The sequence below is a fragment of the Dermacentor silvarum genome, chromosome 2 (assembly GCF_013339745.2).
Source record: "Dermacentor silvarum isolate Dsil-2018 chromosome 2, BIME_Dsil_1.4, whole genome shotgun sequence".
In the NCBI taxonomy this organism is placed as follows: Eukaryota; Metazoa; Arthropoda; class Arachnida; order Ixodida; family Ixodidae; genus Dermacentor; species Dermacentor silvarum.
The window spans coordinates 68,769,406-68,797,252 of NC_051155.1; the positions used below are offsets into that span (position 1 = coordinate 68,769,406).

At 47.1% G+C, this 27,847-nt stretch overlaps 1 protein-coding gene across 1 annotated transcript; it reads left to right on the forward strand.

Annotated features, from left to right (window-relative positions):
- On the forward strand, positions 1–27,847 carry LOC119440144 (adult-specific rigid cuticular protein 15.7). Its single transcript, XM_037705082.1, has 3 exons — positions 1–54; positions 23,477–23,611; positions 27,491–27,847. Exons 1-3 carry the CDS (start codon positions 1–3, stop codon positions 27,845–27,847), a joined length of 546 nt encoding a protein of 181 aa, XP_037561010.1.

The window sequence follows — 27,847 nt, forward strand, 5'->3', positions numbered from 1 at the left end:
ATGGCCACTGTAGCCAGGGAAGCTAAGAAACTGCCACAACAAACGGGAGGGCAGGTAGGTGAATGGCCTCGAAGTCCACGCATAAACAAATATAGGAATGCTAGGCGCCGCCACGCCGTTCAAAAATCAGGTGAATGTTGAGTGCAACAGTGACTAACATAACAGAAAATAAATTTAAGAATTAGAGGAGGGGGGGGGGCGCATAAAAGGCGGCAAGAACGAGTCGAAAGCGCGTCTCGTCACTGCCCGATCGCTCTACACCAGACGGCCGTGGCCATTCGCCTAGCTGAGACTCACCTACCCCGCCGTAACACGTGCTAACTTAGATTTCTCATAAATCAATGAAACACAGTTTCATTTATTTATTGACTTTCTCTTCAGAATAAGCTGCCAGTGTAAACCTTGCGCCCACGTTCATCTTCTGCTTGCAGACACGTCGAAATCTGGCGCACGCACGGACGGGGACGCGATAAAGGCGAGCGCGGCACGCAGTCGCGTGAATTCACTATAGGGACATCTCCTCCTGGCAAATCTAGGGAACCGCACAAGACGAGATCTGGCAACACCGGTGTGGATTTAGTTGCTCCCCTTTTTTTCTTCTTTTATTGCGATAGCAATTATATGGACACTTCCACCGGATTTCTGCCGTCGCCGTCGTCGTCGCCGTGAGGTTCCCTATAGATAAAATCTTCGCCGCGCGCCGTATGCCGGAAGCGTGCGGAGACGCGCGCTATCACGGAGAGCGAACGCACTCAATCTCCCACGCGCAAGCAAGGAAGCGGGAAGCGAGCGCCGGAGAGAGCAGCGGGGGGGGGGGGGGGGGGGGCGCACTTCTCTGCCAACAACCGCGCTCGTCACTCGTCGCTCGCGCGCACCGTCTCTTATCTCCACACGGCTCTGACCCGTACATTCGCCACTCAGTTTCCGTTGAAGCGATAGACGCACGTACCTTCGCCCGCAGCGGCGTATGCTTGCTGCCGGTGTTTTGACAGTCGTTGTCTGCAGTCATTCAGTGTGATCTATTCGTGTTTGTTTGTGCGCGCTCACACCACGCTTGTTCATTCAGTTAGTAATAGTCGGGCCACATTTTCCAACGCACGCTACACATGCAATGCTGCCCGGATCGGCAGTGCAGCGCTACCGGTGTGTCCCTTCGTACGCGGTGCCCACGGGAAGCGCTTCTCATCAACACCACTGTTTCACACGCGCCTTCTCGTGGTCATCCAGTCTCTCTTCATGTCGGTCTACTTACGCCGCAGCACACCTGCTTACTTAAAGCTCATGTTTACTACAATTCATATTGCTACCATCGCCGCTCACCTTACTTCGTATGACATTGCTGTGTTGCTATCGCATTCATTGCTTCGCCCTTAAGGCGGAACTGTGACATTTTTTCTCATGATAACGTTGTTCCGCTCGTTTCTCCTTTCCCTATTGAGTTTCATATTCCTCTCCCATGCCTCGCCTCACCCACCTCTCATGCCTCGCGCAATGCTCTTTTTTTTTTTATCTTTAGCTGTCCGCGGCGCGCTCTTTTTCTTTCTTTTTTTTTCTTTGTCGCGGGCGTTATCAGACGCATCGCCGGACCGAAGCGGGCGCTCCGCGCTCCTCTTCTGTCCAGCCATGCCGTGTGCGCAGTGGATTCTTTTTGCGTTTTCATGCACGCAGTCGCGTTCATTAGTCACAGACTTGCTTAATTGTAAAATCAAGCAAGCATGTGCGCAAATTGTATTAAAAAATAATTCCACTTACAATAAAACAGTTCTTTGGACTCACTTTATTGTGTTGGTTTGCGAAAACCAGAATTGGAGCAGACAGTGCAACACACTATAGAATGCAGCAAAACGCGGACGGTGTTTCATGTACGCACATGTAAAAAACATTTATTGTAATTGCTCTAATGGCCAATGCGCAGCATAGCTTCTGACGGCCTGCTTCTCGCTCGGTCCGTAAAATCCACCTCCGTGAAGTGCGATTGTTGACCTTCTCTCTGGCCAAACCCATCAGGTCCATCCTTCCAGCGTAGGTTAAAAACGCTTCCATCCTGAAGAACAGGGAAGATGATGAATTATGACATCGCAGTGGTAACATACAAAACTGAGCTCGTTTCGCGTCACGGCAGAGTACTAGTTGTGATATGTCAACCTTAATTCTCAGAAACGCATTTGTAAACGATGGCGACCAAATAGCTAGAAATACGTGCAAAGCGCACACCTACGCATCTGTTCTTTGCAATACGCACAGGTGGTACTATATTTATAAGGAGCTTTATGTTCGGTGCTTGTTAACATAACGATTTACTGCACCGTTGTGGTTTTTTCAAATCAGCTAGCTGCTGCCCCCCCAACGCACAGCCATGTACGACTGCGCACATTTACTATCACAAATAAAACCGGGAAGTAAACTGCGCAGTGCTCACCTGTTGTCTTTGAAGATGCGGTAGAATTTCACGTCGCATGGCTCACTTCGTATTGATGTGTTCGTATACCATTGAACCACACACGAACAGCGACAACTACGATAAATTGCTGGGAAAAGCCGACAAATGTGCAACTGTAGGTTACCACTCGGACCACACTGCTAGCGCGGAATGCGAAAACCGCAAAACTGACCGCATATTGCAAAAAAAAAATTGCTGCCGTTTTGGCCGTTATCAGCAGGGCCGACGGCGAGCGCGGGCCGCGCCAGCCGCGCCGCCGATAGTTGAAGGCGAGAGAGAAACGACAAAGTTGAGAGAGGGTTAAGAAAAAAAAGGAAAAGCGATTTTGGTTTCGCATCCATCTCATGGATGGCACTGCAATTTGCGTGCACAAAAAACCAGCGGCATTTCCGAGGCCTGCTCTAGTTTCCTTAGTTTATCTAGATTCACTCTGGGTGGCTATCACCCTTGGGCGTTTCCATATGGGCGGTCGACAAACAGGGGCTGACATGATCATACCGTCGGTGCATGGCCGTGCCTTCTTTCACTTGTTTGTCGTTCCACCGAGTGCATTACAAGCAAAAGCAAGTTGTAAAATAAGTGCATTTAGTACAATATTACTAGTTACTTTAACGTGGTGTATAAGCATCTTAAAGCTTACAGGATGTACACTGAATGCGATATCGACTAATTTGTTATTTATTACGTCTCGCGTTATACTCAGGGGGAACACTCCCCTCCTCTTCTTTCCTCTGGATTGAACTGGTGCGGCACGCGTACGTGCTTGCGTTCGCATTTCCGAGCACAGATTGGTGTGCGCCTGGTTTTCACACTGGGCTTTCAACAGATCGCTCGTTCCTCGCGGTAACATAAGGCGGCGGGACGAAGCGGGCATCGGCTAGCGCATAAGTTATTTGTCGTGCGTTTACCGTGTAAGCACGCAGGAATGTCCGTAAGCAATAGGTCAGAAAACTACGCTTTATTTTCTCTTACTTTGTGATGCACCTTTATACAGGTTAGCGCCGAGCGATGGCTTCTAAGAACCGCACGAAAGAGTCTTCATACTGGATAGCTCGAGCGATCCGTGGCTTCTAACAAACGGAAGAAAGAGTCTTTGCAGCGCACGTTGCCGTTAATTGACTGCCATCACACCCATGTCAGGTGAGATTCAAGCAGCGCTGCAGTTACCCTGCAGGTAATAACGGCAGCCGAGGTGGTACTTCAGTTTTTGACAATAACTTTTTATTTTTTGCGTGCGAACGCCCGTGACGGGATTCACGAAATTCACGCTCTGGATGGCTGTCTCCTAATGCAGATTGAGGCTCGCCGCGTTAGCATCCACTAAATTTCGTGTACAGTTCTATGCGGCCCATTTGTCACTGCGAATAATGGTCCCCGGTTGAACATTGGCTGCAATAATTGCGCCTAACGTCACCGCGTCTAGTCGGTCGAAATTGAAATGTCGCAGCACCCCTGTGGTCGCGCAGAACACGCCGAAGACCCATGGTTCACGATGTTTAACACAGCCGTAATTTTGGTGGCTCAGCGGAACGTTGCCGCAAGTGATCAGGTAGCCTCTATTGCACTTTCGCTTGCCGCGAAGAAGGCAGCGGTCAATTTGCTCTATCTTCCGGGGGCCACCGAGCGGAGGTCGCGTCAGCAGCTCGTCGTAGTTCCTCTCGGGCGCACTTCGGGTCCTCACGGGCGTAGTTCTTCCAGTCAGTGATGACGTGCTCGGATAGAGGAAACAAGTCGCCGGTCATCTCTTTCAACAGCCACACATGTAAGCTTTTGCTCACGCAGTACGTGAGCTAAATCACTTAAATCACTTAAATCACTTGCCGCCTGGAGAGGTGGACGTTCGGATGGCCCAGACGGTACGTGTTGGCGAAGTAACTTCCTTCGCCTCTCTGCCCGTGCAGTGCAGCGGTACCGTGTAACTGCGAAAACGGCTTTCAGCACCTGTTGCACCAGAAGACCAATTCGGCTTCGCAGGTTGGTTGGTCCGGTTTTAAACCCAGATCCTTGCAGGTGCCCCAGTATTCTGACGATACCGCCGGACCTGGCCTGGTGCTGGGGCGCGGTGGACGTACAGTCGCAATCTTTTTGAGGGTGAACACGGGAACGCGTGGCCTTCTGAGCTCACAGCGCGGTTCAGCGGCGGCAATGAGAAGCAATGCTCATGCGCAGGGTGTCCGGCGTGCGCAAATTCTCCCGCCGCGCGCATTGCGTCACGCAAGCAAGTGCGCGCGTACCGCAATAAGGTAGCCGAACGGTTCGGGATTCGTGACGATGTTGAACTTCGCATTACGCTCCCCACGATGCATCAATAAACTGGAAAATATATGTAATGTTTTGTGGGCGTTCTCAAGATCATTATTGATCTGTAGCCAGGCCAAGCATGCTCATGACACTTGTGGGCGTATTTAAAAGCGGCTTCCATCTTTGAGGAGCGTATATATATTCTTGCACATTACCACACCTGTCAGAGCAGCAACTGATTTTCAGCACGGCCCGCGTTCCCGAAGAAGAGAGGTGGAAAATCGTACAATATTCGCTAAAGGGATATTCACAGCGCTCCATCGGCTCTCTCGTGCACAGGCCGCTAAAGACCGTCAACAGTATTATTCAGGCATTAGGCAAGGAAGGCCACTCTGTGATGCCCCACACAGGCGTCGACCAAAGGCAACGACGGAGGATGAAGACGCGCTTATGGTAGCTGCTGTCGTCGAGAACCCGTTCCAGCCCGCGAGGCAAGTGCGGGAGTAGCTAGATGTGGACGCTTCCCTTGCTACGGTCCGGCGACGCCTCCGAAGTGCTGGACAGCGAAATTCTATAGCTGCACGAAAGCCAGTCGTCACTGCTTTGAACAAGAAGTCACGTCTCCAGTTTGCCGAAGCACACGCCTCATGGATGGCAGATGACTGGGGCCGAGTGATCTCGGATGAGTCGACTTTTACAACTCTCCAAGACCAACGGATGTGAGTTTGGTGAACCAGAGGCACACGGTAAGAAAGTTTTCTTAATGCACGTTTGATTTTGTGAAGGATGGTCAAAAATACGATTTCCATGCAGTTACGAACCAGCCAATGTGCAGGGAGTCGCCGCGAGTGGCCGAAACTGCGTGAACGTGTGGGGCGTGGTGTCAAGGCATGGTCTCGGGCCTCTGCATCGCATAGAAGGTTCCCTTACATCGCAGCGATACTGCACAGAAATTTTGGACAATGCGTTTCTGCCCTACGCCCACAGCGTCACAGCGTCTTTCCCGATGCCGACTTTGTTTCAACATGACCTGGCGCCGGTTCACACGGCAAAAGTTGTCAAGGAACATATAGAAAATCGCAGAATCAGCATGCTTTCCTGGCCGGCCAAAGGGGCTGACATGAACATCTGCGAAAATATATGGGGGTACATCAAAGCAGCCATGGTGCGAAAACCTGTCCGCCCGACGACTGGGGACGAGCTGTCGGCAGCCGTTCGACAAGAATGGGAGGACCTTCGAGTGCATCATGAGTTTGTGCCAGCGCTGTACGCGTCACTGCCTTCTAGGATGGCAGAAGTCGTTTCCGCAAAGGGTTGTATGACAAAATACAAACATCATCAAAGAGAAAATTTTTCCTGCTTACTAATACTACTGCTAAGCGGATCAATCTTTTGTTGAACTTGCACCAAATAAAAGTTCAGATTTTTGTGCTACCTTGCCTGTTCGTTGTACGATAAGAACACAGCAGAAGGAAAACTAAACAAAGTGAAAAGTTGAAGCACAACGTTCTGAATTAAAAGCATCAAAATCGTGGTTTCTGTCATAATTTGGTTTCTATTGAGGGGAAAAAACTGCTAGCAGACGACACACGCGCTACGATGACGTAATGCGCACAAAAGGAGCCTACCCTCCCCGAGCATGCGCGCAGATATTGTGGCTGCTGTCTGACGGCGCTGGTGATATAGAAAGCCACGTGCTCCTGTGTTCACCCTCAAAAAGATTGCGACTGCACAGCGCTTGAAGCAGGAGAGAGCCGAAGCGATCAGATCAGAACTCTTCGTCCGCAGCCCAGTCACACCAATCTGTGCTCGGAAAGCATAATTTGTCCGCCACGCTGTCTCCGAAGACGAGAGCGTTCGTCTAACGCGTCACACAGCCAGCGCACTGACGTTTTGGAAAGGCGAGAATGACGCTGAAACTCTACGTCGGTCATGTATGCGAACGGGTCCAGACAGTCTCAATGACGCTTGCTGCGCCGGATGCGAAAACACAGGCTGCTACCGCTGCCGCCATGTTTCCGAGTTCAACTCAAAGGGAGTTTCGCGATGTGCGAATTGGGCACGAGTTCACCTGTCAGTCAAAACTATAGGTCACGACCCGCGCGAGGCAGGTAACTCTTGTGCGCGCACCCACCACGTTTGGGCCACGCCCGACTTGATGATGATGATGATTTATTGGCATCCCCTTTGAAACGGGGCGGCGACAAATAGTCACCTAGCCTGCTTGATTTAATCAGGTATATTATACATGTTCTTTATCCATCATTTTTGTATACCTCTCATTATTTTTATTTTTCAAAAATTTACCTTGTACCGCTGCCTATGATTTTAAGAGATCAGGTCGTATCCATCGTTTCCCTGCTTTTTTTCCACCCTTACTCTAATCGTCTCTTGCTGATCTCTACGGCTGATCTGTTTATGTTCCCTTCCACTTTAAACCCAAGCGCTTCTGGGAGTTGCACGTTACCTACGGTTCTCGCTGGGTGGATCCCGTCGCATTCCATTAGGATGTGCTGAGTGGTCTCTGGATCTTTACTGCAGCATACACATGTCTCATCTAGTTCCGAATATTTGTTCCGATATGTTTTCGTACTTAGGCAACCGGCTCGATCCTCAAATAGCAAGGCACTGCCCTTTGTGTTATCGTACAAATTTTCCCTTCTAATTTCTTTCTTCTCAATCTTGTAAATCTCCATTGTCCTTTTTATTTCCATTCTTTGCATCCAATTCACGGTCTCTATTTCTCTCACTTTCTTTCTGATGACCCCTGGTTGTCTATTTACAGTTTCGATTATCCTGTACTTGGTTGCCAACTTCCTTGACCTCTTCCTCCATTCTGTGACTTATTTTTCGGCAACAGCGACGTGGTGCGGAACTCAGAGGCATCAACAATCTTGACCGCCGATATAAAACACGCACAACGCACTGTCATCGGTGATGTGATGAACACCACGCTCAAAAGCAAGGCGTCGACTTTCGCTGGCTTATGCATATATCTTTTGCGCTGTCATGGCCCCACAACATGGTTTCATTGCTTGGATTGTGGCGACGCAGTGCAGGGCAAATAATTACCGGCACCTCATTGTAGGTGCTTGCAAGGCTTCGATGCGCCGTGGTGGACGACGGTGCTGAGAAGTGCATGGTGTTCTCCATTGACAACGTAACGCAACTGACGTTTGAGTTGGCAGCTCGGTCATCGGCGATGTATTGGTACCGCTGTGTCGCTAACGCGGTCAGCGTCACACAGCCAGCGCAGTGGCGTTTTGGAAAGGCGAAAATGACATTGAAACTCTCCGGTCATGTAGGTGAACAATGTGGTTGACTATCTCCTAATGCAGATTGAGGCTCACCGCGTTAGCATACACTAAACTTGGGATACAGTTCTACGCGGCCCATTTGTCACTGCGAATTATGGTGGCAATAATGGGACCTAGCGTCACCGCGTCACCTTGGTTCGAAGTCTCATTTCATGACTGCACACAAGAGCCCTCACCTGCCAAAATGCGACTGCTGTGGTGTCGTTAGGATATGCATCTGCGATCGCTATTCGCTCAGCACCAGAGGCAATCGGCAAGCACATTAGAGTGAACAAGACATTAAAATTATGCGTATACATGCGCACGCAAGCACCTTCACTGGGCAAGCGATGACAAGCAACGAATTGTGTCGCTGAGCAGCAGGCTCTTCGCAATGCATTTTGCAGCGACAGCCGTTGCTCCCCTCTCTATGGCTAGAGTATCGTGTTTAGTTGTTATAGCAGCCTTAATAGCCGCAGTGAAGTACCTGCGGTGAACAGCCATGCCACAGCGCTGCGTTGCATTTTCGCTAATAGACAGTAAATGGCGAAATCATTGTCATGACTCACTTTATCGACACTAGCACTGCAGCGTTCCTATCGATTGCTAACCGTATGAACTCCCTCCCTCGTGCGTGCGACCCTCTAGAATGTATCCGCTTGTAAGCTATCGCATCACTGCCGCCACTCGCAGCAAAAAGTGCAAAACTTAATAATTCGCTCGATCTCCGTTTGTAATTAGAAATTTATAGCATTCAAAACGAAAAACAGATACTTTACCAAATAAAATGTTTGTTACTTTATTTGTTGTATATTGAAGTATTCGATTGAGGGAAAGTGTAGGTTCAAGAATGCACCGCATGTGCCGTTATCGCATTCGACGGAGTCTAGAAAGATAATGCGCGAATGAGGAGGCACGCGCTTGACGCGCCTGAGAAAGGCGTGGCTATTGGCTTACGGCAAGTGTGAAGGTAGAAACAACTATGGGGTTTTACGTGCCAAAACTACGATCTGATTATGAGGCACGCCGTAGTGGGGGACTCCGGAAATTTGGACTACCTGGGGTTCTTTAACGTGTACGTAAAGCTAAGTACACGGGTGTTTTCGCATTTCGACCCCATCGAAATGCGGCCGCCGTGGCCGGGATTCGATCCCGCGAACTCGTGCTCAGCAGCCCAACACCATAGCCACTGAGCAACCACGGCGGGTGAGTGTGCAGGTAGACAGCGCGACAGTCACGGTATTGCTAAATTACGATAATACGTTGATAACAATACGCGGCGCTGGCGCGTTTTGTAGCGCAGTCCTCTGTGCTTGAAGCGCGGAAGCACTGGGCCGCGCAGGGGGCGCCCATGTTGTCATACGCGATTTATCTCGACATTTCTTTTTGCCCGCTGTTATTGCGCTGTCCTTGCTATCTCCCTTCACTGACCGCCATCGTGGAAACTCGGTTAAAACTCGTGAGAACGAGAAACTCGGCGCATCTTGTAAAGCACACCTTGTCCGTATTACATTCAGGTGGATGACCTTTGCCTTTCGAAAACCCCACAATCTTTAAGCCTTTCATGACACACCCTCCAGCTTGCGAAATTCCACAGGACTGCTCTGCCAATATCTATATGTACCTTGGCGACCAAACTAGAATTCCGCGTGATCTGCGGCGACTGCAGGATGAAACAAAAATCACCTTTTCTCTAGTTCGAGTGGTTGCGGGAGATGGCCTACTATTGTGCAAAGTATGTTGCAGTGAACCATAGTTTGATTTATTGTGATGAGAGGCAACAGGTGCTGCATCTCTAAATAATATCAAACAAGGAACCACTACCGAGTGCCTGGTTTCAAGAACATATTAATGCTTGTTACTGTGTTTAGCCGGAAAAGTCTGGATGTCTGAGCGACGATCGCGCTCCACGTTGTACATCCACTGTGGGTCAGATGAAAGTTGTTTCGTTTTTGCTTCCATTTTCTTTTATGGTCTGTAGTCGACAACTGCAAAGCACTGAAAAAGTATTGGAAAATATTACAAATTTTTAACCGTGACTCTTTCCATTCCAGGGCGTAATCTAATAGTGACTATTTGATTCGAGGGTCGAATCAAATAGGACATTCGACTTTTATTGAAAGTTTCGATTATTCGTCCAGCCCTAGGCCAAAATATCATTAACAAATGTATTACGCCGGCTCTACGGAAACATAGACATAATTCATAATGGAATTCTCGGCAACGAGGTTGCAAAGTGTGCTCATAAGAAAGACAATCGCATCTTAAGTTGTGGATCTAGAAGAAACGATCCGAGAAGACGTCGCATGTCTGCGCGTAACCGTACTAAATTCGAAGGATCAGAGCGCACGTGAGGCTAGCCCTACTACATTTCATGAGGGATACCTTAAGTATTCGACTTTTTTCTATATTGTCACCGGAAAGGAGCGAGCCTTCGTGAAATATGTCTGCACGTGAAACTCGCGTTTCAAATAGGGCTGGCGTAAAACGGATCCTGCTATCACGGTCGCTTTGTTAAATCCTTCGAAAGTACCCATTTACTTCCTTCGCTAATACTATTAGTCATTGGCTATTAGACAACGGGCGCCTACGTGAAGAAACATGCAGTACACAGAAGTTATATGTGAACTAGAGAAATCTTGCATAAAAATTCAGCAAATTTAACTTACGTTAATACAGCGGAAAATATTTAAGAAACACGCATTCGTGATGCAAAGCACACGGCAAGGAATTACCAAGAACACGTCCATACTGTTTCCTTAGTTCTTTGCTATTTAAATAATTCGACATTATCGGACCTTAGCAGTGGTCCCGGAGATACGTCGCATTTCGTAATGTTTCTAGGAGACAAACACAATGGTAGGCATCAATTCGCTCTTAAGGGAAGCGTTATAATATTCGAGTTTCCCCTCGAAATGTGGCGTTCTACTCCGATAAGTACAGTTTATCATTAATGCTCAAAATGTTGATCAAGAACTAATATTAAAGTGAGCATTCTGGCGCTGGTCGACTAGCGGCTGCAGGGAAGTCGCGGCATTTGAATTTCAGTTTCAGAGTGTATATATATATATATATATATATATATATATATATATACCCTGATTGAAAGTGAACGTGATTCCCGATCAGGAACAATGTATATATATATATATATATATATATATATATACATTATTCCTCATCGGGAATCAAGCTCCTTAGATATCGTGACGATTTAATTTGTATGGAAATGCATGGAAATGTATGGAAATGGAAAAGGTGGAAAATAAAATTCGCGTGAAGGTTGAGCGCCCTTCATTTGATCTTCAGCATCCGATGTTGTTGCCATGGAACACGCCTCAAACAAGCTAAACACTACTAGTTTGGGTCTTCAAACTGTTAGCCGGAATAAGATGACGTCACCGTCACGTGGATGGCAGGACGTCTACTTAGATTGAAATTGACATTTACATGCCTACAGCAAACGTATCACTTTAATCGAACTGCAAATTTAACTACCTAGCTGTGGGTACGTGTTCCACACCGAGCACATATTACGTATGACTGAGTAACAAGGATGACAAACATGCGTCATGATGTCTGCAATACAAAATAATCTGTGGGCAGGGGCGCGTCGCTTAATGCTTTGTGTCGTGCATACAAACACGCCATAATATGCCTGCCCTACAATGTTGTTATACCACTATATTGAACAATACATTAATGAAATTGGCAAATTTTTGCGAGAGAAAAGCAAAGTAGTAATGCTGGTAATTTATTGGAAAATTTGATTCTTGCATGAATGATCGCAAAGTTGTGAAAACACTCCAGGCAATTGTTAAGCAGCGTCCTGATAACAATATAGAAAAATTGAAAGTCTGTTTAACACAATACCAGTAATACCACGCGCAGAGGAATGACTACTATGGACTTGAAAATCATGCAAGCTATCTTTGAACGCGAAGTCGTTTAATGTGCATCACAATTTTAATAACATAATTAGAAAGCATGCGATCCAAATTCTACGTGGAAGCGTGAAGGCACTTCACTTAAGAGCATATAAAAGTAACTAAAAAACGCTATTGCAAATGTTAAACCTTGCGCTCTAAGAAAAATACGGACACCTTGGTGATCTTTAGAGTGCACGATAGTGCTGCCTGACACGCAAACCCAAACGCTGCTCTAGTTCTAAGGCTTTCTATAAAACGATCGTACGACTACCGATAGAACTGATAAAGTTGGGCTCACCATGTTGTTTTCTAAGTGGCGCGCACTGGCTCGCTTGCATTCTGACGCTGTTACACCCTCACGAAACTTGGTGCTATGATCCACTATAGGCGCAAGAGCAAGTTCACATTCAATTCCTGCTCAGATGTTTTTCACCCATTTCTCTTGTACCATACACAGCAGCCGCAGTGATTTTTTTTTCGTGTATAAACTGTGTTAAAACACGCGTTGTAGGTGCTCCCATTCGGAATACGACTCTGAAGTACGAAGAACAAAAAAAGTCTAGCGCGTCCTTTCGCTTCCTGCTTGGAAGCGCCAGAACCCCACGGGGTCGCAGCCTCCATCAGCCACGGTCTGCTTTCGAGTGGCCCGCCGCGTAACCCCGTAGGCTGAGGTGTCACCGATTTCGCAACCTTCTCTGGAGCGTTTCTCTCACCCCAGGCCTCGTCGTCATTTTGGCGAAGGGTATTGTGCTCGAAAGGCGCTCTGTGTGAGAGGAAACAAGATAGGCAAGAGTGGCGCTGCTGACATGGAGACATTTGTATAAAACTGGCCATGAGCATCTCAGTGCCCACACACACAAGACAGTGCACTACTCAAGCACACACGCAGCATCTTAGCTTCTGACAAGGCTGGACTTCAAACAAAGGACGATGTTTTTCCAGGTAGGTTGTTAGTGCTTGTTTGACACCATTGCAATTAAGTCACCGTGGTGCGGGAGTTTGCTCTGAAGAACTTGCTATAACGCGTAAATTGTAAGATATAGCATCGTACGCGCTTGTTGCAATCTCCTTATATAGAGCCTCCTACATTTTTCCCATTGTTTACTGCTTTCTTGGCCAAAGTTATTAGCGTGCGAAAACCGCCCGTGCGCTTCTTCTGGTTGCATGCCTCCTGCGTCTGTTGGTTTAGTGTGCTATGGAAATTTGACCATAAAATAGAAGCTAGTCCGATATGTTGCAGTGTTCGGCATAGGCGGTAAGTTTTCATTTTCCCGGGGGGGGGGGGGGGGGGCGACCAGCTTGCCTAAGCGGTCATTTATATATAGTTCAATTTCATAACCTGAGTCCCCTCGTACCACAAAGAGACTCGCGTCTCTCTTATGAGCCATGCGAAAAGCCGATTAAGTTATTCACGTTAGGGAGATATGTGTGTTTTGTGCCTATGAGTCGCACAACTACAGATAAATTAAAACAGCCATGTAACGATTTGTGACAGTTTTAATATACAAAGACACAGTCAAGAAATATTTTCCTGACTAAAGGACAGTTGAAAAGATAAGACAACATATATAAAATATACACAATATATAACAATTTCTGTACACAACTTATGACTACAATTATTAGCATAAAACAACGTGACTCCATGACGCAATACTTTATTTACTTGTCAAAGCATGCCTTATGCCACTGGTTTCATTTATTTCCCGGCGGCGGAATAAATGATTATAGAGTAATAAATTATCAGGCGCAGAAATAGACAGTCATATTAACAAATAAATAAGACACAACAATATCTCAGCAGTGGGAAAGGGCACGAGAGGAAGTAGTAAGAGCGTGGATTGCGTTCTTGAGCAGCTAATACAGCATATGACAAATATTAATCAGGAAAAAGCACAGCATAGACTGGGAAGCTTTAGAAATAGCGCAACGAAGGCCTCACCCTACTTGCCCTGTCATGCACCCCGTTTTCGTTCCTGGAAATAACTTTTTGCATTGTTTTCTTAGCTAAATGGTTAGCTTTAACTTGTGAGTTGGCAACTTTCTCTTTCCTATTGAAGACATCATTTCGTTGTCTGATGGGATGGTTCCACCTTGAGGGAAAATGTGTTCATTCGGGCACTTGTTCTAGCAATGAAGTCGTCGGCAATTTTATTTAAATTGATTTTGCGGGAGAGTTCTTTGTGAGTGTGCAAAATGGCCAGATGGTTCAAACGGGCTTGTCCAGTCGTCGACCGCAAGTACATTTAAGTCGCTGAAGGCAAGAAAGGGACCTCTCGGATGTGGTCTACGAGACAGGTATGGCCAACGCAATTTTTTTAGCTTGGCCATTTCCGGAAAAGGTTTCGCAGGTGTTCGCCCTTGCCCCCCGTAAACATGTGCACGACGCCCCCAAATGTGTGCAATGGTGCCGACGTTTGTTGGCTTACGATGTCAATGAGCATGTCTCTTTGCAAAATCAGCCGTCCTCGTTCAAGGTCGTCACCGTAGAACTTTGTTATGTATGCTTCGTCTTGCTTTCCTGTGGCAAACTCCTCGATGTGTGACATATGCTGCCACATCTCAGGTGGATATCTGTCGCTTAACGAGGACAGTACAGTGTCAAGTACTTTGTAGTACCTCTGCCGGTACATGTCCTCTGCTGATGTGAACACGCTGAGGAACCTTCTTGATAGCGGTGTGGAGTTTTCTTTCGCCTAGCAGCTGCAACACACGGGTCCTCAACTCCTACTTTTTCTGCCTCTGCCAACACCTCCTCCCAAACCAAGGGAAAACTTTGCCTCAGTTCAGCGACGCTTGCAGTGACGGATTTCACCATTTTCTCCGCTTGGTCAAACCTGAGCGTTCTTTTTTGTAAGGCGGTATTCAGTGCTTCCATTCGTGAAAACACTTTTGTCAGAAGCGTCAACTTGAAAAACGATTCAAACTTGAACAGCATCCTTAAAAATCCGCTGGCTTTCGCACCGGCCTCAGTTCGCTCTTCGGATGCTGTTTCAGAGAAAAACGTTATGAGACTGCTATAATTTGAAAGAACTGATCGCATGTATGAAGCCTTTAGCGTCCACCTTGTCGGGCAAAATTTTCGCAAGTTGACATCCTCTTGTACCTGAATCTCATCAAAAGAAGCAACGCGCTTTGGCGAGCAGGTCACGAAGTTTATCAGTTCAGTGACGGCGTAAAGAAAATCACGGCACATGTCTACTTTCTGGCCGACATCATGCAAAACCAAATTCAGGATGTGCGCTAGGCAGTGTACATATAGCGCGCGAGGTTCCTGTTCTTGCATGAGAGCTTGTACTCCTCGGTGCTTTCCTCTCATGTGTGCCGCACCATCATAGCACTGCCCGGAGCACTTTTCAATTGGCAGATTAAATCTACAAAGAATGTCTTTCAATATAGCAAAGAGGCTCGTCGATGTTGTGTCCGTCGTGTTGAAAAACCCACAGAACAGCTCCTCTACTTCCAGGCTTTCTGTGATCACCCGAAAACAAACTGAAAGTTGTTCTTTGAGAGAAATGTCTGCTGTATCGTCCATAATGAGAGCGTAGTGCTCTGCCGCACGAACTTCGTCTGTGAGTGAACGAAGGATGTCATATGCCATGAGTTCCACCATCTCGTTTAAAATCTGGTGAGAAATCCATTTGTATTTTGTTCCTAAAAGCCACGATCGCAATGAAGGAATGTCATTAGCCTGGAGTTCCAGCAGCTGCCTCAAATTACTCTATGTGTCTTCGTGGCCACGTATTGCTAAGCCTTGGGTCGACAGGTACAGTAGTGACGACAGCGTTGCTAGGAGAGCCTGTCGGGCGTCGTCCATTTCTTTCGCCTTTCCCTTGGCGCAAGCATATGCCACATTCGCGCTGCCTTCTGCAGCTACGACGGCATTACATGCCTCCTTATGAGAATTAGACCTCTCATGGGATTTAAATCTGTCAATTGCCTTTTTCCAGTTTGAGAAACCATTTTTCACAAATGCCCGGTAAGAATCCTAGTCTTGGGAAGTGTTAGGGAGCGGCAGTTTCATCTCTGATGCTGCGCAACAGGTCTCACAACACGCCTTGTCACTGTGGACATTGTAAGATAACCACTTGTAGGTACTTTTCCAGGTAGGCTGGAAGCGCCGCCCTTATTTTTCTGTAGATGGTGCATCAGAAACCTCGCCGATGGATTGAATTTTGGAAGGACCGGCTTCTGCAGTGCACATAGAGCTTGGTGTGCTAGTGTCATCAGCGCGCGGTGGAGCTTTAGCGACTGAACTGGAAATTCTGGATGAGGGACGGCTCTCCTCGCAGTCACCGGGGGCTTTCCGTTTCCTGATCAGATATTTTTCCATTGCTTTTGAACAGTCTGCAAGGGAAATGAATAACATTATGAATAGACGCTCACATAAACATACAAAGTTTGGTATAATATTCATATTCAGAGTTGGTCAAGCGCGTTGGAACCCTGCTCAATTTTTAAAAAGACAGAAAAATCTTGACCATTTCTGGAAGCATGAAGAATTATCCCGCGGTAAAAAACCCCAATTTTCACACAAAAAATAGGATTTGCCAAGTCTGAATGACGGCGCCACCTGTGGCAATGAGCTGTAAAAATTTTCGGCTACCCATAATATCATTTAGTGCGGGCTGCAATAAAGGTATGCGTCTTCTTGAAATTAGAAATACATTTCTTCAGAATATGGGCCGACCAGCATACGAATAATTTTATACCGTCACGTGGCAACGAATATGGGACGATCAACCTACATTTGTCTACAAGCTATACGCGAATACACATGACATACGTACTATCACGATGAAAAGAAATGCGAACAGCGGAACGCGTGGCCAAAGCATAACAATCCTGAAGGTATAGGGCGCGCCGTCCAGTTATCACCATTGACAGGCGCGCACGTCCGGTTTGATCGTGCTGTGCGATGATGCACCCCCTATACTGCGATATTTTCGTCTGCGCTGTCCAATTTGCGATGTCATCATTACTGCGCCGTGAACTTTTCAACATTTGAAATAAAAGAGAAGCAGAACACAAACAAAAATATCACAGTATAATAATTGGTCGCGAATAACCAGACACTTGTGATCTCTGCAGCTACATTATTATTACCATCAAACAAAAATATAAAGCAGATAAGTCGTTTCATGTAAAAAGAAGATGCAGGCGCTACATTTGTGAACTACATCCACACGTCATGTTATTTTAATTCTTTGAGCGCACTGCCGCACGACGGTGGCATAAGATAACACGCTCTATCTCCTGTTCCTAGTTCTTCAAAGTGCCACCGGGCCATGATTGCCCCGTTAGATCTCTCACAGGCGTGCAGACGGTGCAGTTACTTTGTTTACAGGCGCCGTGACACCGCGGTACATTAAACCGCAATCGGCGCGTTTCTTTTGCCGAGAGCCGCGAAAACGAATTGTTTCGATGAGCGATGCGCCAAGCGAATATGCAGCTTGCTTTTTCTTACGCCTGAGTACCCACTTTCGTTGCTGGCGCTCGCATGCGCGTTTTAACTTTCGTCATGGCAATGTGTGCTGGCTTCACTGCGAAGGGCCTCGGGCTCATAATTTGACACAGGAATGTGACACTTTGTTCAGCGGCATGAGGACGCTGAACAAAGTGTCACACGTTAAAGAACTACCACAAAGGTGCAGATCCCGGCTGTGTTGAGAATAGAAATAAGTTGTGTGGCTGTTAGCATGTTTGTGAATACGTTGTGCAGCATGACCATACATTTTGGAATACATTATTCAAACTACATACAAAGCCATTTTGTCAATCTATTGCCACTTGAACAAACTGTTGCTATTTTTAAAGGCTATTCTCTCAATTTCTTAAACTGGAATAATAGATCTGCCACTGGGAACCAATTTTGCGAGAATGAATAATCCCCAAAGGCCGATTCTCTACGCGATCAAGCATTCCGCGCCTACATGATCCTTACATAAACACAGTAGTTGTCTTACACAGTAATTGCCTTACACAATCAAAACCACGCACGTTCACTTTTCACTTGTTCCTGAAGGTTCCCTCACTACCTCCTCGGCTCGTATTAGCGCCTGATAAGTTTTGCCAACTGAATACCTCATACATGCCTTATTGTAGGAGCACTCTCTCTGTAAGACTGCCGTCCTGGCACAGAACGGCTCAGAACTATGCGATAGCTCCCACTTTTTCCTTTTATTAAAACTTACCGCCACGCAGTGTTCATAAAGACGCACCCCTCCATTAGAACGAGATCGAACAATTTTCCGAATCAGTCAGCGCCGACCACTATTTGGTCACTCTGGGTGGCTTAAGCTCGGGCACTTGCGCTCCTGCTGACGTGGTAGGCGACTTTGACGCCGCCAGATGCGCAAGGCTGCCATTAAAGAACCATGTACGATCGCGCGCGTATAGTATTATAGTTAACGCAAGTCAAAGTATCATGACGATGCACTTCACATTGCTTTCGTGCTGACGACGCTTACTGCGACAGTGAACCTCTACTAAAGACGTCGAGTATTCGAAGGGCTATGCGTTAATAATGGAAGACTTCACTCACCTGTTCGGACCGATTAGGTCGCAGACGTCAGTTGCCAACTTGTCTGCATGGGCAGACACTCGCTTAATTTCACAAGCGAGACGAGTGAGGCGCATCCAAAGGGCCTGGACACGATGGTACTACCTTATTGAAAAACCAGCGAGCTTTTTAATGTCATCTACATTTCCATAGTTGTGCGCATGAAAACCACAACGGACACAATGGCGCTTCGCTTGGTCCTCCTATGTCGGATTCTCCACCTGCTCAAACGCGAAGGTGCCTCCTGCTAATGCTCACAAGACATCACTATAGACTGCGCAGTGGCAGCGCGCTTAGCTTAGGGTACTTGCAAGGCTCAGAGGAGAACGCAGCGGCGCATGCGCAGAGTACAGGCCTTCAACGTGCGGGCACTTTATCGATAAAGCGTGCGCTTTGAAAAAGCGGGGGGGGGGGGGGGGGGGGACAAGCGCGGTGCGTATCTGCTGGTTTGTATAGTGACTGCGGCTGTCCGTGCGCCTGGGGAGTACTTCATAAGCGGGTAGCGCGCTTTATTTTGGCGGTAATCTGCGCGCGGTATCTTGAAAGCGATCCGCAGACGGCTAATACCTTTGTACGGGCTGTGTTTTTGCCGCTCAGTTTCCGTTCAAGCGATAGACAGTACGAAGATCACTGCTTGCTGCAGATGGTGCCGCACTTTCATACGCCTAGCGTTTTGACGGTTAGTGTCAGAGGTCATCGAGTGTGCTGTGTTCATGTTTGCTTGGGCGCGCTGCAACATGCTTGATAATTCAGTTAGTAAGCAAATGTTTCCAAGTTTATACCGCCGATAAAACTACTATCCTTACTACATATAGCTGTCTACTAATTTTCTATTGCAATCGATGCTTCGCCGTTCGGGCGACACCTGCGCCTCTTTCTTTTTTTTTCTTCTTTTTACGTTTAGTGCGAGTATAAGCGCTGCTGCGCATGGCGGCTATTGATTCTGATTGCGAGTGAATCCGGCTTAGCCTCACTTCGGTTACTGAGTAAATTATTTTTATTTATGACCGCTGCAGGCATGTGGGGATATTTCCATCCCTAATAAATGTAAATTATTAGAACAGTTTTTGGTTGGGTTTTTTCCGTGAGTCGTTAGCATTGCCTACTGGAAACAGTAGCAATACTCAGACACACAACATTCTTGTGCATTTCACACGCCGCTGATAAGAGACTCTGCTGAAGGGGCCACTGAAGACTGCAGGTTTTTCTTTTCAGGGTCAAAAAAGCACGCAAAGCAATTTGAAGAGAGGTGAACATTCTTCTTCTTTTGGGAGTTTTACGTGCCAAAACCAGTTCTGATTATGAGACACGCCGTAGTGGAGGGCTCCGGATTAATTTTGATCACTTGGGGTTGTTTAACGTGCAGTAAAACGCAAGCACACAGGCGTTTTTGCATTTAGCCTCCATCGAAATACGGCCGCCGCGGCCGGGATTCGATCCCGCGATCTCGTGTTCAGCAGCGCAACACCTTAGCTGACTGAGCCACCGCGGCGGGTGAGAAGTGAACATCATCATCATCATCAGCCTATATTTTATGTCCACTGCAGGACGAAGGCCTCTCCCTGCGATCTCCAATTATCCCTGTATTCCAAGCGTATTCCAACTTGCAGGCGCAAGTAGGAATACGCTAGCGCAAGGCAGGGGTAATTGGAGGTGAACATAAAGCAACGTATTCATTCTCCAGGCATAACCTATCCTTACAATTAGAAATAATTGTTACTTGGCTAAATCCTTCTCTTTAAAAAATGTAAGTTATTCCTGTGTATATATTTAAATTTATTGTATGTGTGTGTATAGTGTTCACAGTCGAAATATAAAAAAAGAAAGTTTGAAGTGAAAAAAAAATTGCTTATGAGGTAGCCGCCGCTGGCGCTTCTATTGCGCTTGCCGTCCTATGGTTAGGATTTGCAGAAATAAAGCGAAAGTGTCAATGTAAACCCGTGCACGTCCGCGCTGATGCAGTAAGCTTTCAGCCACAATAAAATTTCTAGTGAAACGTTGAGGCAAACTCTAGAGAAACCGCAAATGATGTGGGCAACAGAACTCTGGTGATGACACTTTGGCGATAAATGGGGGGGGGGGGGGGGGGGGGCAGAGCTCGAGCCAAATGCGCAGCCAGGATTCTGCGCTTCAGATCTGCAAATAGAAAGTTACTCACATGCACCAATATCCTGCTGAGACGCGAACACAACAACGGTACATAATCGCTCTTGAAGGTGGTTTTTATTGTCTACTGTTATGTCTTGAAGTTGAAAAACAATTTATAAAATTTGAATACCACGGATAGATGCCAAAAGCTCGGTATCCATGTAAGTGAAAAAATGCAAGTGACTATCTCTATCATCTCCTCATGTTAGCTGCGGCAAAAACTGCATTTCATTGTATAAACGCTCAGATGAAGATGGAATTACGTGTAGTACATTGCCATGTTGCTGCCGCGTCCGATATTTTAACGCAAACTCGGTGACTTCTAAAGACGCCTCGAAGTCTTTCGGCCGTCTGGAACAACACACAGGCCTAGACCAATTTGTTGTCAAATTCGCGCAAGCGGATAACAAGAATATGAGTAAACCACTTCTTTACAGTTACACATGCACCGTACTTCACACCCAGAGTGAATATTTTGCGTAATCATTTCCGAGTATAATGTACTGTACAATGGGTCTTAGGAGGATATAATTAAATTTCTTGCACAATAAACCGCATCAAAAGGAACAATACATAGGCGTTTAATAAATTGTGATTCAATATTGCAGTATGAGTGGGAAGAAATGGCCAGAATACATATTCTCAATTTAGTAAACACCCTTGTTTAAACTCAGCAAGCGCTACATTTCGATGTTGCTGTACGCCAGGCCGGCATGGAGTAAAGAAACTATAGGAGGGAGCGTCATATGAAAATCTTGACGCCTAGTCATAAAAAAACATAACGGAGAACTCACGAAAGAAAATGAAGCATAGTCACGTGACAGGCAAGCGGTAGTTCTTTTAACCCCACGCGATCGCTCATCCGCCCTGCATGATCTGCTGCGTACGTGCGTGCGTCTGTTTAATGCCGTGGGACGTTTAAAGAAGGAACGCCGTTCCTTCGTAAACCTAACGAGTTACCGTTACAGTTACACCAACCCTTAATGGAACGGTAGCGTTCCTGCGTTGCTCTCAAAGGGAACTAGTTCCATGAACGCCGTTCCTTGGAACGCCATTCCGTACAACACTGGAAGAAACAGAACCCCTCTTTCCTTTCTCCTTTCTTTTTTTTTACTGACGTAAAAAAAGTAGAGCCATCTGTAAGAGTTGCCATTGGTGCAGAACACCAAAACATACATATCCGTACCTAAAGGAGTACCAGCAAGGTTTTTTCACCAAGCCCGATCCACCGCCCGAGCTAATGCTCGGGCTTGGTGAAAAAATAGTCCTCGGACAGCATACGCTGCTGTGAACATATCAGCCAAATGTTGCAGTCGTTCCTTTCGCTCAAACGCTCTCTAATCAACAGAAGACTTCTCCGTGCTCTTCTTGGGTTGCTTGTATAGCAGATTGCCATACACGGCTTCTATTGGCCACTAGCTGACATCAATCAAAAAGGGCATTTAGATCAGAGCGCTTCTCGCTATGGTTACTGTAAATATTTACTGACGCAGTTTCATAAACATACTGAAGTAGGCCAAAATATGCGTTGGAATTTCGATAACAATTAGGTACTTCCTGAAGAAGCTGACTACCGTCTGCTCACGCTCGGCCACGGCCGACCGCGTAGGAATTAATCTTTGGCCACCCTGATTATGGGTGTCCTAGCCGCTGGGTCTCGCTAATTTCGACCAGTTTTGAACACTCAGCTGGCCTCGAACCACAGGAAAGTTTAGGTCAGAGCACGGCACGCATCATTTCCAGCGCACGCTCACTCCTGGCCGCTCCTGGTTAGACGCCTTGGCAGAGTTCGCTTTCTATTAAGCGATTAACAGCGCTTCAATATGCGCAAGTTGGATGCGGCTACTCTCCGTCGGTAAAGCTGGTGCAGAGAGATGGTCCGCGCCACGTAGCACATGAGCGCAAGACAGTAGTAGCACATAGCGCGCCCTCTAGCCCTAAAGCGCATATATCAGACGCCGGGCATGCGCACTACAGTTGCATACAGCTGTGGTCTGCTGCGTAGCGTAGCCCGCTGTCTGAGCGCACTGCGCCGCGCTGAGGACAATCGCGTTTGGCGCTTCGCAGGCGCCAGAATCGGAAATAGTGGCGTCTGCGTGAACATACGAAATCAAATTTGAACTGCGCGCAACGGGGACGTTCAGTAGGCGGAGCGTTGAGGCCACATCCCGCTCCAGAGTAGCATTCGCAGTGCACTGGTTTTCAAGAACGAGTGGAAGCACCGCGAAGGGGATCATACGCGACCTTTGACTGCCAATAGCTCCGCTTCTGCTGAACACATGCACGTATTATTGAGGCAAAATATTTCTGATATAGTCTATTGTACCTTCAAATGCATTTCTCAACTGCGATAAAGAGTGGTGCAGGACCCCTTTAAATTCCGATAAATGTGGTGCATTTGCTTAATTATATGGCACCCACTCCTAACAAAAGTTTGATCACGTTCACGTTCCGGTTATACAAATAACGCCCACGAATAATATATATATATATATATATATATATATATATAACCCGCCGCGGTTGCTCAGTGGCTATGGTGTTGGGCTGCTGAGCACGAGGTCGCGGGATCGAATCCCGGCCACGGTGGCCGCATTTCGATGGGGGCGAAATGCGAAAACACCCGTGTACTTAGATTTAGGTGCACGTTAAAGAACCCCAGGTGGTCCAAATTTCCGGAGTCCCCCACTACGGCGTGCCTCATAATCAGAACTGGTTTTGGCACGTAAAACCCCACAATTTAATTTTAATATATATATATAGGAAAAAGCACACAGCGCAGTGTCTGTGCGCTCCTTTCACCTTGTCTTGGTTTATAGCACTGCATTTCTGTGATGGCGGGCTGCTCTGCCGTTCACAGATTGTTATAGCCACCCTCACCGCCTGTGTCAGCGCTGGAGGCCAGTTTGGCTTTCAAGGCTATGGCCGTCCCTACGGTGACCCCCTGGTTGGTTCTGCAACAGGAGGGAGTTTTGCTGCTGCTCAGCCAATCTATGTGAGTTGCTGGTAGAAATACCTTTCCTTGCAAAATAGTTGAACATGTGCCTTAGAAATGGACGCCAGTAGTTACGGCAGAGAACTGCACTAGTTGGCAGCTTGACTTGATTAACAGGCTCGCAGTGGGGAAGATGGACACGCACGCTCATGTAGACGGTAAGTCTGGTAGCGCATGTTGCTTGCAGAAATTATTTAACAAACACCAGCAACTGAATGGGCATTGGAAGTGCGCAGCCTATGAACGCCTATTTTTACAGACAGTACGCCATCAATTTCTCACTGATATTTAGGAATCAACGAGTGTTTCAGTGGAACAAAGCTATACTTTCTGGTTCCGCACTTGCATGAGAGTTGTTCAGACGCGGTTAAAGCCAGGAGCTTCGTGCGCACGTAATTTGACTCACACATAGGCTGCACTGTTCACATGTGCACTTAGTTGCTACACCTTGTTTTATGTTCAAAGCTAGCGTTGTTTTCGCAGTATTTATTACGTGCCAGTGTATTTCAGTAGTAAAGTATTGGGTTCTCACCAGCCAACCTGTTTACCTTAAAATGTTTACCTTTCCGACGTGAGCTAGCAGAGAAGCCGAGAGTTCCAGTAACTTGGAAGACGCTGTTTCCCAAATGGATGGATGGATGTAAAACTTTAATAAACGTCCTGAGGTACTCGACTCAGCGCGCAGCGAGCCGCTCCCACGTTGGGACAGTCAGGCCATGCCCGACCGCCGCATCGTGGGCCCTCTGGACAGCCCATAGTTGCGCCCCGGCATCGGGGCTCTTGATAGCGGATCCCTTGATAGCGGGATTTTCCTTTTTTCGTTTTTTTTCTATGAATGCCACAAAAACTAAAAAAGAAAAATAGAGAAATAAAAACGACTTTGGGAAACAGCGGTGAGGACAAGTGGCTCTCCGCTGTTTCCCAAAGTCGTTTTTATTTCTTTATTTTTCTTTGTTCGTTTTTTTGGCATTCATAGAAAAGCTTGAAGGGAAATAGTGTGCGATTTGCTGTGCACGTCCCGCGAACGTTTTTTTTTTTTTTTGGAGGGGGGGGGGGGGAGGCTTTCTTCATTCGGGCTAGCGAATGCCCGTTTTTGCGATGTGAATGGGATTTCAGAAGGGACTACAGAGTCTACCGTTCCTCATTAGCGCACCACTTGTGAAGAATATACCCCTCTGTTTTTGCTATAGAACTTGTACATATATTGTCAGTGCTGTACTGCTCGTTGCGTTGCGTATACGATCCAAGGAGTAATCTATTCCGGGCAGAGGATAAACGACTTTCTTCGTGATCTCGATAATCGACGCCAAAGCGTACCATATTTATTCTTTGCTAACACGACTGGTGAAGCCCAGCCGATGACTGGATGACGTCTTTTTTAAGCAACTGCTGAACTTGGTGACGTATAGCGTCTTGTTTTTTTTTTTTTTTTTTTTTTTTTTTTTTGCGACAACCTATAGGCTTGTTGTCGAACGGGCATTTTGGTAGGTTCGGTAACGATACGATTCTGGGAAAGCAGCGTCTGGTTAACCTTCGTAGTTGTAGCGAAACAACCTCGAAAATAATCGAGTACATCCAGAAGACTTTCTCGTTGCGCTGATGGTAGGCTAGGATTTACATCAAGAGTGCTCGCGAACGCCAGGGCAGAATGCTCGCACGGCCAAAGAGCAGCTAATATTGGCGGACCGTGGATGTCGGCAAATGCCTCTAAGTATGCAATGGCGGTGCGTCATGTAAGACGACCATATTCCTCGCTGAAGTTCGTGTCTAGCAGGTGAGCCTGTCTGTATATATAGGCTGAATAACTCCTCGATCAACGCATATTTGTCGTGCAAGAAGAAAAGCCAAATTTGCCTCCGCAAAACAGCGTCGGGGACGTCCTGTTCGCAGTCCACACCAACAAAGAGGCTGCTACGGGGGGGGGGGGGCAAAGTGACAGATTCATCGGACGCACGTAGCGCTGTCTTCGGTAATTGGGTGTTGACAGCTTCAGAACGGAAAGGGTCCTCGAACGACACCAGCAACTCACGTAGGTCAATGATTTCGCCGCATTCACAAAGTCCATTCCACGGATTATTGGGCAGGAGGACAGAGGTAATACAGGGAAAGCCTCCGTGAACGTCGACGCATGGATAGGAATACGTGCCGTGCACGTTACAGTTCGCATCACCAGATGGCCACTTGCCCTGCCCAACTGGGGCCCTTGCCATGGCGTGGTGACTATGCTAAATTTAGATGCGAGTGCGCCGCTCATAACTGAATAATCGGCACCGGTGTCCACGAGGACAATGATATCATTATTATCAACAAACACGGCATGCGACATCATTCCTAGATTATGTACGGGTTTTAGCGACACTTGTTAGGTCCTGAATATTATTTCACTTAAGACTATTTTCTTGTTTAAGTCTTCGCTCTTTACTACTAAGCGGTGATGACTGTGCATGTCCCCACTCCTACAACTGCTCCGTAACACAAGCGCATTCGAGATACGTCATAGCCTGCTTAACTCCGAGGTAAACTTTTCACTACCTGAGTGAAATTTATCTTCTAGTCAGCAAGGTAGCACGAGTAGCCTTGATGATGGTTTCAAACAACATTCAGGGAATTTTTTCGTACTGATTCTTGCTGCCAGGGACGAATGCGGAAAAAGACAGATTTAAATAGAGGAGCATCGATGGCAGAGAGCAGACGTCATTTTCATGCGTCAAAATAAAAGTTGTGGACTGGCTGTACGAGCTGGAACTGAATTATTTGAGAACGTACATTCTACCAAGTGGCATATGCTGCGCACTTTGTGACCGTGCGCCACAATATCTTTTTTTGTGTGTGTGTGGAGCGCGTACGAGAGAGAGAGAGAAGTTTAATGATGCGAAATGCAGAGAGGTCGGCCTGACGTGAATTCCTCTAGCCAGCCACTCGGCGTTGGGGGAAGGCGAAGAGAGAAAGAAAGAGGGAAGAAAGAGGCGCATTATGGGTGACGATGACGAGAGAAGGAGGATGTAAAACATATGGCAAGCAATTTGGCATGCATGAGTACGAGGTTGCAACCTTGGATATCTCGAAAAACCTACTGATTTTCCATTGAAAAGACTGATGCTGAAGAAAGTGAACACACAATTTCATTTCAGAAAAAGCTAATGCGCTCTTTAAGAACTTTGATCTCACCAAATTTTTTATTCGTTCCTTTTTATTCGATTCTTAATTTTCTTTCATTCCCTTTCGCGCTTTCCCTAGCACTAGGTTGCCAACCCGTACTTCCACTGGCTAACCTCCCTGTCTTTCCTTCCCTTTTATCTCTCTTGATTTCATTTTTGTGATACAGCGCGACGTCGCAATCGTATAGAATTTTCTATTTTTTTTCGTTTTCACGGTAGACAATCGCTGACTTGTAGCTACAAGTCCATTCGCGCCAATCCAGGGGCACTTTTCACTGGCCCTTCCTATTCGACTATAAGCGTGCCTATTTTGCGACGAAGTGAAGGTAAGCTTACTGGCTGGTGTACGACACAGCTATTTTTTGTTGTCACACCTCTTCACATTTTAGACTGCCCCGACTCTCAAACCTATACACACACATGTGTCGGGAATTGAGAACATCCTGGTTGTAGCAGAGCGTGAGGATGCACTACCTGTTTGGAATTTATGCCGTGAGAAACAATGATGTAGAAATAGCCGAAGTTTCATAAATGTAGCTACAAATGTTTCACTGGAAACCAGTTTTTAAAAGGTCACAAGCTGAAAACTGCACCAACGAGTGCCAATAAGCTGTTTATGTTGTAGAGATTTCTGTCTACGGAATAATAAGAAATTATCTATAAAATTTGGTTTTGTTTACTCGAACGAGAGCTCACCATATCGTATTTCCGTTCCGCGCAGCCTCCGCAACCGTACAGCTTCGGCTACGATAGCGTCGACGAGCTCGGCACGCAGACCTACCGCAAGGAGCAAGGCGATGCCAGCAACGCTAAGAAAGGCTCGTATGGGTACCGTGATGCTTTCGGCATGTTCCGACGCGTCGACTACGTGGCCGACCAGTACGGATTCCGTGCCAACGTGCACACCAACGAACCCGGCACGGCGCCCGGAGGCAGCGCCGACGCCGTGTTCGACGCAAAGCCCCGCGCCGCCTCGGCTGCCCTGATCCAAGGAGCAGCCTCTGGTCACCATCATCACCACGCACCTGCGGGCGCAGGGTTTGGAGGGTTTAGTGGGCCGCTGCCCTGGGCTGGTTGA

Coding starts and splice junctions, on each gene's coding strand:
- LOC119440144 (XM_037705082.1), top strand. CDS start 1: ATGGCCACTGTAGCCAGGGAAGCTAAGAAACTGCCACAACAAACGGGA. Junction 55..23,476: donor CACAACAAACGGGAGGGCAG/GTAGGTGAATGG, acceptor TGCCGTTCACAG/ATTGTTATAGCCACCCTCAC. Junction 23,612..27,490: donor CTGCTGCTCAGCCAATCTAT/GTGAGTTGCTGG, acceptor CGTTCCGCGCAG/CCTCCGCAACCGTACAGCTT.